The 12,621-nt window shown below is 39.5% G+C and overlaps 1 protein-coding gene across 3 annotated transcripts in view; it reads right to left on the bottom strand.

Moving 5' to 3' along the window:
• CEP57 (centrosomal protein 57) overlaps positions 1-12,423 on the bottom strand; it is a 46,729-nt gene extending 34,306 nt beyond the window's left edge. For 2 of the 3 annotated variants that reach the window (XM_054241790.2, XM_035265210.3), the window contains exons 1-2: positions 12,168-12,423; positions 6,262-6,418 (exon numbers count right to left, since the gene is read on the bottom strand). In XM_054241790.2, the coding sequence (XP_054097765.1) occupies positions 6,262-6,418; positions 12,168-12,212 (202 nt within the window). In that variant the 5' untranslated portion in view covers positions 12,213-12,423. Of the gene's footprint in view, positions 1-6,261; positions 6,419-8,676; positions 8,771-12,167 lie in introns of all 3 variants that reach the window. The other variant, XM_078339911.1, reaches the window with a different exon arrangement.
• Between the last annotated feature and the right edge of the window lie 198 nt (positions 12,424-12,621).

The following is a 12,621-nucleotide window of genomic DNA, read 5'->3' on the forward strand; positions in this document are numbered from 1 at the left end:
TTAATTTCTGTACTTAGGTATTTTTCCTTCTCGCTTTTAAACTAGGTATTATTTGCTTTTATTTATTATTACATGAAGCTGCTATTTGTCTATTCTGTTTGACAGTAGTGCTGTCTTCCATCCTTTTTATTTGTATGATAGCTATTTATTTATTTATTTATTTAGAGACGGAGTTTCGTGCTTGTTACCCAGGCTGGAGTGCAATGGCGCAATCTCGGCTCTCCGCAACCTCTGCCTCCTGGGTTCAGGCAATTCTCTTGCCTCAGCCTCCTGAGTAGCTGGGTATACAGGCACACGCCACCATGCCCAGCTGATTTTCTGTATTTTTAGTAGAGACGGGGTTTCACCATGTTGACCAGGATGGTCTCAATCTCTTGACCTCGTGATCCACCTGCCTCGGCCTCCCAAAGTGCTGGGATTACAGGCGTGAGCCACGGCGCCCAGCCCTATTTTTTATGTTTCATTTTATTTCAGGTTTTACTTAAAAAGCATTTATGGGCTTTTGAGGTGACATAATCACATTTGTCATACCTGAAACATTTCACATTTTTCATTATATATTTCCTAATTCTGTTTCCTTGAATTTTTCTTATATTTTGCTATATGAAGTATAGCATATATCTTTGGAACTGTTTGCCTGACTTACACCTCTTTTTCTCGGAGTTTCCCCTCACCTCAACATGGCTATACCTACAACTTTATTACCCTTTGACAAATCTGGCTAACAGATCTGTCTGACAAATCTGACAGACAGTGTTGTCTGTCGCAAGAGACAACACTGAGGCCTAGACAATCCTTGTCTTCTTGGGACTTTTGTCCGAAACATCAAATCCAGATCTGGTTCAACTTAAAATAAAAATTGTTAATAATGTTTCCTGCTAGGCAGAAAAAGCTGGTCCATAGCTAGAAAAAATGAAGCTAGTTACAAGTTGGGAAAAAAAAAAATGGACAGAGTACCAGCCATGTTCGAGTCTCTAATGTTCTTCAAGTCCACCTGGGTCTATTTATTGCTTGGGACATTTCTGCCATTAACAGAAAGACAGGTTAGTCGTAGATTAAGAGGAGGGAAAAACCCAGATCCATAGTATGCATCTTTGATTTCTCCAGTATTGCTGTCTTGGTAGTTCTCCACCTTCTTACTTTTCCCACTTTTTAGTTTACTGTTTAAATGGTGGTATTTTCCAAAGTTCTTTTCTCTCTCTGCTTTCTTTTTCTGGAGAAACCCCTCTATACTCATGGGCTTCATCCACTACTGTATCCTTAATGATGCCTGAGTTCATCAGTGCAGCATTCTCTATTACACTTCAGACTTTTCACTTGCTTATTATTCATCTCCATCTAACTCACAGGCATCTCAAATTTGATACAGCCAAAATTATATCATCAATTCCTAAGTATACTTTTTTCTGTGATCTGTCTTAATCATAACACTACTAATCATCTACACTAAAAATATCAGACTCAAAGACTTCTCTATCTTCCTCATTCCTACAACAAAATATGCATAAATCTTATCTTAGTCTCCTGTTCGGTCTTGCCGCTTCAGTTTAGAGTTACTTCTGATGTAAACCTCAGTCCAACAAACATACAGACCACATACGATATGTGAAGCACTCTGCAAGGTGAAGGAGATAATATAATGATAATGAAGACAGTCTTTACCCTCAAGGAGCTATCATCTAGATTCTGGAACAGATGCTGCTATCTACATTTTTCTCACACCTGGAAAAAAAGTAGTTACATGAATAAAATACTATTCTGGACGTACTCATATCCTTAATTATAGTGGTTCTCAAAATGTGGGGCACAGGCACATTGAGGGCAGGACTCATGAGGCGTTTCCCAGGGTCTGTGAGGTCACCACTACTTTTATAATTATTATTAATAGTAAGACTTTGCTTTTTCATTGTGTTTGAAGTTTGCCAATGATGATGCAAAAGCATTGTTGGGTAAAATTCCTAATTTTAGCTCAAATCAAGGTAGTAATTATTAAACTGTAATTTTTGGCACTGTATTTTTCACTTTAGGCATTGTCATAAATTCCCAGTAAGAAAAAACTAAGCCACAATTGTCCTTGATGAAGCAATACAAATCATATCAGGTTTATAAACCTTTCACATGCTGTACTCTCATTGAAATTTTCTTCTTATAGAACTGTACTGATTCTTTACAGCTCAGATTATCTATTATCTCATTCTTCCTCTGGGAGGTTTTCCTCTCCTCTAACCTCCCCAACACACTTATCCCGGTCCCCCGCAAATGTCTTTTCAGAACTCTCTTGGTATTTGTTCATATCTCACAGCCTTTACTTCTTTTCTGAATGAGAAGGGGATGGTGACTTCCGTGTCTTCCCTTCCCATTTGGAAAGTAAGTATCGTTGTATTAAAACACACATTATAAAAGGATAGTGGATTGTAATGACTATCCTGGGACATTGTTAGATTGTAATGACTATCCTGGGACACTGCTTAAACAGTTCACACCACCATGTTCTAAAGACATAAAAACTTTATTTACTGTCTTGAAGGTTACTTTTTATCTTGATTATTTCTCCTCTCCATCTCCTCTTCCCCCACTTCTCTTTTATTTCTTAAGACCACTGATGTTGCACTTAAGCAGAATTTAGCTGCATTAGTAACATGCTGTGCTAAAAATTTTGACTCTGTGAATATATCTCCCTTCTTAATTTTTCTTATTCTTTGTTAGTAATTTGTCATTTTTTGAACTTTTTAAAAATTTCATGAGTGTAAAGATCAGTACTAGACTTTATCTAGTTGAAGGACTAATATCTAATTCTTATATTTTGTGTTTCTGTTAGAACTTTGTTAAATGGATATTTTGCTTTGTGCTTGTTTTTTTACTGAAACTGATTTTTGCTCTACTGTGGGTTTGTTATTTTATTATTATTTTTCGCTTTTTAAATCTATACTGTTTGAATGTCATGCAACTTAATTTTCTTAAGTTGCCAATCTGCTATACTCTGATGTATAGAACATCAATTGCTTTAATCATTAATTAAATTAAAATTTTCATTATCATTGAGACACAGTATCTTATAATAAAGAGGCTTCTAGGTTAGTGATTATAGAGTACTGAAATTCTTAAAAGACATCACACTAGCTAGTTACATTTATTGCAACAAACACTTCTCAGCACCCATCATAGGTTAGGATTTAAACTGGTATTTGGATATCATCACCTACTTAATATTTTGATGTGCAATCAGTTCAATTTACAAAACAGTTTCATTCTGAGATTTTTAGGATACTTACAATACATATCCCAGTTGAAACAAAAAGTTCCTCAACTAATTTACAACTGCCTGTTTAGCATATGATGCCAAAAATACATTTCTTTTACCTGGAGAATCATTAACACATATATTTGTTGCAGTATTAGTGATTAAACATATCTTTTTAAAAAAGGAAATGCTGTAGTATCCCAAATAAAGCAAAGATATTTCATTTAAACTTCACACATACACAAAGTATAAGGTAGGTATATTTTTAAAAATACAGATGAAAAAACATCTAAAAGATTAACAAATTCAATATAAGAACCATTTTTTCATTATCTGAGTGGGCCCAATCTGATAACATGACCAGAAAATTTTCTTCAGCTGTGGCTAGAGAAATATAACGGCAAAAGTCAGAGATTTGAAACACAAAGAAACTCTACCTACTGTTACTGTAGGAGACCATAAGGAAAACATGAAGGAACGAGGACAGTTTCCAGGAGCAAAGACTGTTCCTAGGTAAGAGAATGCAAGGCAACAGAATCTCAGTCCTACAATCACAAGGAACTAAATTTTGCTAAGAATCTTAATGAGCTTGGAAGCAGATCTTCCCTGGAGCCTCTAGTAAAGAACAGAACCCCAGATAACACCTTGATTTCAGTCTTGTAAGGCTCTAAACAGAGGACCCAGATGAGCCTACATAGATTTCTGACCTACAAAAAAACTGAGATGACAAATACGTGGTATTGAAAGCTAAGTTCACGGCAATTTGTTAAGGCAACGAGAAAATTAATACAGATGGCAAGTTTCAGAACAAATATATTTCAAAGTAGCCAGAAAATAGGATGGGAAAGGTAAAAACAGAAGACATGTTAGGGATGAGGTTGTTGACACAGATGGGGTCTACGTCATGAAAAATTAGGAATTTATTAGGTAAGCCATGAAGAGATGCTAAAACTTGAATTCTGTGGAAGAGATGATGGATAATGACAAATGACAGAAATGCTGTTAACTGGGGATGAGGAGGAGAAAATGGGCAAGGAGATTAATCAAGAATGTATTATGAACATCTGGGCTACAGATGATGAAAGCCTAAACCAAAGCAATGAGAAAACAAAAATGCAAAAGAACCAGCAGGCTTTTGGTATATTTCAGAAGCAAAAAAAGGTCTTTATTCCGGACTAATAGTGGAGATGACAGAGCAGTCATTGATGACTAAAAGTATTTTTAACAAAGATCCAAGATGACGGTTTAGGAGCAACTCAGGATTGCAGCTCCCTGTGAAAGCTCAGAGGGTGAGTGGATGCCGCATTTCCAGACGAATCTTTATTGCCCACAGACCAGGAGATTCCCAGGTGGAGGAGCCCCACGGGTCGCCAGTGTGGCTATTCTGCCGGCTCCCCAGCATGGCGGTTCTCCAAACAAAATACACTGGTCTGGTTGCCTTTTTAAGCTGGCGATTAGAGCTCTGGGAAGGCAGAGTCGCCCATTCATCTGATTAAACAGGGGACAGAAACAGGGAGCCAGGCCAGGAGATTCCCAGGCAACGCCATTGTTTCAGCTGGCACAGTGGGTCGCTGCACGAGAAATCACACAGATCTAGGCACCTTTTCAGCAGGCGAATAGAACACCTGGGAGAAAGTCAACCATTCTAACACCATAAAAAACCTAGAAGAAAATCTAGGCAAAACCATTCAGGACACAGGAGTAGGCAAGGACTTCATGACCAGAACACCAAAAGCATTGGCAACAAAAGCCAAAACAGACAAATGGGACCTAATCAAACTCCACAGCTTCTGCAAGGCAAAAGAAACAGTCATTAGAGCGAATTGGCAACCAACAGAATGGGAAAACATTTTTGCAGTTTACCCATCTGACAAAGGGCTGATATCCAGAATTTAAAAAGAACTCAAACAGATTTACTAGAAAAAAACAAACAAGCCCATTCAAAAGTGGGCAAAGGATAGGAACAGACACTATACAAAAGAAGACATACATGAGGCCAACAAACATATGAAAAAATGCTCATCATCACTGGTCATTAGAGAAATGCAAATCAAAACTACCTTGAGATACCATCTCATGCCAGTTAGAATGGTGATCATTAAAAAATCTGGAGACAACAGATGCTGGAGAGGATGTGGAGAAATAGGAACACTTTTACACTGCTGGTGGGAGCGTAAATTAGTTCAACCATTGTGGAAGACAGTGTGGCAATTCCTCAAGGACCTAGAAATAGAAATTCCATTTGACCCAGCAATCCCATTACTGGGTATATAGCTAAAGGATTATAAATCGTTCTAATATAAGGTCACATGCACACAAATGTTCACTGCAGCACTGTTTACAACAGCTAAGACCTGGAACCAACCCAAATGCCCATCGATGATAGACTGGACAGGGAAAATGTGGCACATATACACCATGGAATACTATGCAGCCATAAGAAACGATGAGTTCGTGTCCTTCGTAGGGACCTGGATGAACCTGGAGACCATCATTCTCTGCAAACCAACACAAGAACAGAAAATGAAATACTGCATGTTCTCACTCATAGGTGGGTATCGAACAATGAGAGTACATGGACACAGGGAGGGGACCACTACACACTGGGGTCCGTTGCAGGGAATAGGGGAGGGACAGCGGGGGGTGGGGAGTTGGGGAGAGATAGCATGGGGAGAAATGCCAGATATAGGTGAAGGGGAGGAAGGCAGAAAATCACACTGCCACGTGTGTACCTATGCAACAATCTTGCATGTTCTTCACATGTACCCCAAAACCTAAAATGCAATAAAAAATTTTAATCAGAAAAAAAAAAGTATTTTAGCATCAGTAATTTGGTGGATGATGATGTTTAACAGTCAATATAAGGAATACAAGAAAAGCATAATATTTTGTGGGGGCTAAAAACTGAAAGCAAAGGGGAAATACATTTTCCTTTAATTGCAAAATAATACAGGACAAAATTAAGAATTTTAAAGCAGCAAGTAAACACAAGTAACATCTATTTTGTTAGGCTCGATTACCTCTGCTGTTGCTTTCTGGATAGGCAAGTGTAGGCTTACTCGGGGAGCGTCGTAGATCACTATTAAGGAAAGGCTTATCCGATGGATACACAACATATGGAGATGAAGAATGCCGAACCATACTTCCATTAGACCTTGATGGGTCAGTTAAGATGTTCTGAAAAATAAAGACACAAATTATCTTTCATAAGTGTGAACCTATAAATAGCAGATTTAAACCACAAATATTTATGACTGAGAACTAGACTGTTCATATAGACAACAGAAAAATCCACTGACTATAAACAACAGAATTCAACCATTATTTATTTCTAAGAAATACAACTCTTAAAGTGTTTCATATTAGTCTAAATACGGCCATAAAGCAGACACTATAGAAAGCAAATAATGTTCACACAACTTGAATACAAATGCTGTGCAGAAATACTTAAATGATAACAACAAATGTAAATGCAGTAGTTAAAAATATGTACTGTGAAATATACATTCAGAAAAATAAGTACATAATTTTACAGGACCAGAAACTGCTACAAATGACTGATTACTCTATTCCCCATCAACAAAATACTATCTGAATATTTATAGTATTCAAAACTCCAGAAAGAAAATAATTTACATTTTTTTCATTATTTACATTTTACATTATTGCCTCAAATAATTTACATTTAATTAAGAAAAAAGAAAATAATTAGAAAACACTAAGGCCCATCAAACACTCAAATACAAAACTTTATTTCCACAGTACACCATTCTGTCATGAATAAGATTCTGTTAAATTCAGGATTTCACATAATAATTTCAACCTAAGGAATGCTAACTACAGAGTTTCATTTGTTGTAGATGACTTCCTATTGACAGATGAACCTAGACTGGGGGAAGTATATAAGAAGCTGAGGGCTAGGGTTGAAGATAGTAATTGCCAGCTGTTCAAAATTTTCAGCATTCACTTTCCTTCCTCAAAAGGCCACAGCAAACTATGTTTTTCAATTCTTACATTTGAAGACATCTATTTATAAAGTATCAGAATAATCTGTTCAGTAAAGTACAAGAGCACAAAACAATCTCCTTAAACAAAGGCTATCAAAATACCTGCACTGTATTTAAATCTTATTTAAAATTAAAGCTTTTACTTTCATGTTAAAAATTATGCAAATTTCCAGTTTATTTAAAAAAGCAAATATAAAACATTTTCTATTTATGTAAATATAAAATACACTACGGCTATGAAAATCAAAAGTGGAGACAAAAAGCTTAGCAGAGTAGAAACAAGTCTTAAAAGTGGTCCTCAAATAAGTGCTAAGTCTACTATATTGTGTTCATATACAACAACGACTAATATTTGTCATTTTCCAAACTTAATGGCAAATTGGCATCTGGTTTTAGAGATAACTGGAAAGTAGGATGAGTTTTCAATTCTTTATAATATGGTCAAAGGTCTTGCAAAGCATCCTGACTTTTTGCATAGCTTAATTTAAATATGTCACAGAGAACCTTAGGTCTTCACTGGTTATTTACAACCCACCAGAATCGTATCTAACACTCAAAAATATCAAGTGACTTGATGACCATCCTCTGCCCAGTCATGAATAACATTAATTATGTGATTAGGTGAATAATAAACTAGTTCCAAAACGGAACCACCTCTGTTCTACATTTTGTATGTTAGTGCACTTACCCTTTACTCGCTATTTTATATCACCCCTCATGACGTATACATGTTTTATTACCGGTATGTCCTGCGGTGTAACAAAAAATGTATTTTATCTTTTGTCCTTGGTGTCAGATGCAGATTCAATAACTCGTAGAATTTCTTAAGTGATAGGGGTGTCTTTGTTAGGCTAATGAGGGGACTCAAGGTAGGGCCCCTAGGATAGCTTCAGGTTTGAAGGTATCTTCTGGGAGGCGGCTGCCAGAAAAACCAACCACTAGATTATAATGAGCTACAAATTTCATCCAGGAGTGGTGGCTCTCGCCTGTAATCCCTGCACTCTGGGAGGGTGAGGTGGACGGATCACTTGAGGTTGGTCTGCAGTTCGAGACAAGCCTGGCCAATATGGTGAAACTCTATCTCTACCTAAAAAACAAAAAAATCGTCTGAGTGTGGTGGTGTGCCCTATAATCCCAGCTACTCAGGAAGCCAAGGCAAGAGAATTGCTTGAACCCAGGTGGTGGAGCGAGATTGCAGCACTGCACTACAGCCAACGGGACAGTGACACTCTGCCTGGTGAGGTGGGGTGGGGGGGAAGGAAGAGTTACAAATTTTAGCCCTACACCCTGACCTCACGGGAGGTAAGAAGCTGAGATTGAGCCCAATGACCAGTGGATAATTTACTCAATTATGTACATATGTAATGAAATCTCAATAAAAACTCTTGAATAATGAGTTTTTGGGAGCTTCTGGATTGTTGAACATACCGATATGCTGGAAAGATGCTGCCCCACAGAGGGTATAGAAACCCTTTCACACCTTGCCCTATGTCTCCTCTATCTGGCTGTTCCTGAGTTGTGTCTGGCAAACAAATAAACAACAAAACCCATTAACTCCAAAGCCCATCAAGATACTGTCATTTACTAGCTAGATAACTTTGACTCAACCTCTCTCTGCCTCGTTTTGCTCATTTAAAAAAGGAAATATTAATGCCAATCTCAGAAGGTTATTGTGAGGATTAAATGAGTTAACATACGGTAAGTGCTTAAAGTGCCTTTAAGGACTATGCTTGCCAGATAGTCCTATATAAATACCATATATTATAATCTTAAAATGTGTCGTGGGGGGCGGGCGTGGTGGCTCACGCCTGTAATTCCAGCACTTTGGAAGTCCAAGGCGGCGGGATCACAAGGTCAGGAGTTAGAGACCAGACTGACAACCGGGTGAAACCCTGTCTCTACTAAATATACAAAAATTAGCCAGGCATGGTGGCACGTGCCTGTAATCCCAGATACTCAGGAGGTTGAGGCAGGAGAATCACTTAAACCCGGGAGGCAGAGATTGCACTGAGCAGAGATCACGCCACTGCACTCCAGCCTTGGCGACAGAGCGAGACTCTGGCTCATAAAAAAAAAAAAAAGTGTAGTGGGTGGGTGTGGTTAGGATAAAGAAGAAAACACAAAAAGGAACATCGAGGTATTCATATTATTCTCAAAAAGTAAATCTTATATTTCATATTATAAAATGTGTAAGACAGCCATAAAACATTTTTAAGGGAAATTAATATGGAGCTACTGTACAGCTTGGTTGAAGGACCTAACCAAAAAGTCAGAGAGACAAATGAAGAGATTAGTTCATTAAGTCCAAAGTGACAGGGCGTTTTCACCAGGGTTGTGAAAACATTACAAGGCTGATGTGAAAGACACTCGTGTGTTTCAACACTTTGCTGCCCATACCTCTATATGGAATTAATTTCATTATGCCCAATCATAGTTGCTTTCCTGCCTTTTCCATGAGTCCAGTTTATCAACTCAAGAGCAATCACTCAATAAATGTTACCTAGACCTAACTGAAACCTATTGCCTTACTTCCACGTCATTCATTTGAGATTTACACAGTCCCTACTTCCTAAAGATGGTTATTTATGAATCTACTTGTTAAAAAATCCTTGCCTGTAAAGCATCTCGATGTACTTATAACTAGCTCCGTATGGGTTTATCAATGTCAAAAACTGTTGAATATAAGTTGTTAATTTTCACAACCCTGAAATCTGAATATAAGTTGCCTTCTCAGTTCATGGCATAGTTTTAACAAGTTTTCTTTTCTTGTTTTTAATGCTGCCTTATGTTAAGATCAGCTGTTTGTTAAGCTAAGTGCTTTTCCAATGCTGTTGGAAATGGCGGCCTTATTTTATTTCTGATGGGACATCTAAGCAGGACCTTTTATTATGCACTAAGAAAACAACTAAAGTTAGTCATTTTTGTTTTGAGAAATGGTAACTTCCAAGTTAGACATTTGGATGTAGCAGATTGACTTATGGTTGTTATACTTTGATTTGTAGAGGATCCTAGATATTCTTAGTATACCCCTGATACTTAGAATGTAATGAAAGCTGAGCTTAGCAAAAAAATATATATTTGCTTTCCTACTAAACAGTCTTTGGGATTTTTGTCAATGCTACAGTAAGTACTAAGAGCTGACTATATCCCAGTGCCAATGCTCAGCTAGGAGGCCTTGGCATAATGCAACTCAATTAAACATTTATTTAATATTTTATTTTATAGAGACAGGGTCACTGTGTCGCCCAGGCTGGAGAGCAGTGGCAGTATCATAGTTTACTGCAGCCTCAAACTCCCTGGGCTCAAGTGATCCTCCCGCCTTAGCCTCCCTAGAAGCTGGTATTACAGACATGAGCCACGGCACCCAGACTCAATTCAACATTTATGAGTATTCCTTATTCAGTCTCCAAGTGCTTAACTTTTGAGAGCAGTAAAAAGCCCTGTTCTCCCCAAGTTTAATCACATGTCCAATAAAATCTCATCCATCTTCCATCTGCTGACACTTCTAATAGCTTATCTTACTTTTTTCTTTTACTGACCTAATCCTAAATAAACTTCAATTGTTGCTTTCATTACTTCTTAACTTCTCCACACCTCTGTGCAAACTTGTAATTCCCATTCTGCTCAAACACTGTAATACTTCTGGTCCCATTATTACAAATTCTAACAAGTCTCTGAAAGCTGAAACTGACTTCTCCAAGGTGGCAAGGCTTTCTCAGCGTTCCCCACTCTCTCCCACTTAGATTCTACAAAATATCTTTGTCCTGATAGTCTACCAGCTCCTTCCCTAATCATCCCTTTTTTTTCCATGTTTTTCCCTATGTTTCCAATTCATCTCATCCAACTCTACCACCATATTACTCCTGCTCATTCCAAATGATCTCAAGTTTCCTGAAAGCACCTACTGTCCTGGAACATACTCCAAAATTCCTGCAGTGCCTTCTTCTCCTTCCTCTACTCCTGGTACAAGCAATTACAATTCCTTCGACAAGCATATCTTCAACTTCTCTTCTAGGAACCTCGAACCTACCCAAGCACTGCTAATCAATCACTCCCTTCTAGATTACTTTAGTACTACCGTATGGCGCAGTAATCACCTAATTACGTGCAGTTGCTCTTCAGTGTTTTGCGCCTTCAAAGTAGGGTTTCTACCCTATTCATTTGGACCCTCAGCCCAGGCAAGGGCTCCAACTTTGGCTTTGTCACATTTACTTCCTATCTCTTCCTTACGCCGCGGTTTTTAAAAACCTAAGCGTTAGACATACCAATATGACAAATGCCAGTGACTAAACTGGCTAGTGACCTTTCAGGAGGCAAAACTACTATTTAAATTCAGTTCCCCTGTCGCCTCTCCAAAACTGCATTTCCACATTAGTCCTAGTAATTCTGGGTGGTGGGAAGAGCGAGCTCCGGCTACGAGGATCACACAACAAAGTTAATGAGAGGATGAGAGTGGGAGGTACTGCAGGTCTAAGAAACAGCATAAGCAATGGCTAGCAAGCGCTCGAGACGGCGGACTCGGTAGCTCTCTCTCAAACACACTGGCGTCTACCTGATCTGAAGTTTCCTAGAGGGGCTGCTGAAGCCACGTGACCAAAGGAACTAGGATTTCGCAAGCCAGGGACTGGGCAGTTGTCCCAGCCAAGCCTTGGGAATGTTAGGCAACCGAGGTTGCTACGCCGAAAGGTGAATGAGGGATGGGGAACTGACAAGAGCCAGCCCAGTTTCACTGGAAGCCAGAGGGCGCAGCCTCGACAGAGGAACAGAGAATGGAAACTTGAGGAGCACGGGGCAATCTAGGCTCCCCCGCCGTCCTCCAGAATGGGGTCAGAAGCTGGACTGTCAGCGCCCTAAAACGTGAGGAAACTCAAAGAGGCGCTTAGGGGCCGACGTGGGGCCCACTCGCGCCAACTTCTTACCGAGAACTGAGAACCAGAAGCCGCAGAGACCGACGCCGCCGCCATCTTTCAGCCTGCCCAGGGGTTTTCGTGGTCTTCTTCAAGACTCCGGAGCCGCCCACCAGGGGCGACCCTAAGCTAAACCCCTGATGGAAAAGGGCAAGGGTGCTGGTGCTGGTTTTGGAAACCCCTGCCACACACACCCTCAGAAACGCCTACGCTCACAGAGCACACAGAACGGGCAACACGCCCTAACGGACGTCTTCCCCAGCCAATCAAAACAGCAGACGTCTTCCGGCAGTAGGAGAGAATCCGCCTTTTCCCCGGTGACGTCACAAGGTAGGGCGTAGCGGAGCCCGCTGGGGGCCGAGAACGCTGCGGGCTACTAGCCGCCTCTGCGGGGATTCTATGGAGGGGCGGGCCTCCTCCAGTAAGAAGCGTAGGTAAGTAGTGTTGTCGCCAGTGGCAACTGAAC

Source organism: Callithrix jacchus, chromosome 10 (genome assembly GCF_049354715.1).
Source record: "Callithrix jacchus isolate 240 chromosome 10, calJac240_pri, whole genome shotgun sequence".
NCBI lineage: Eukaryota > Metazoa > Chordata > Mammalia > Primates > Cebidae > Callithrix > Callithrix jacchus.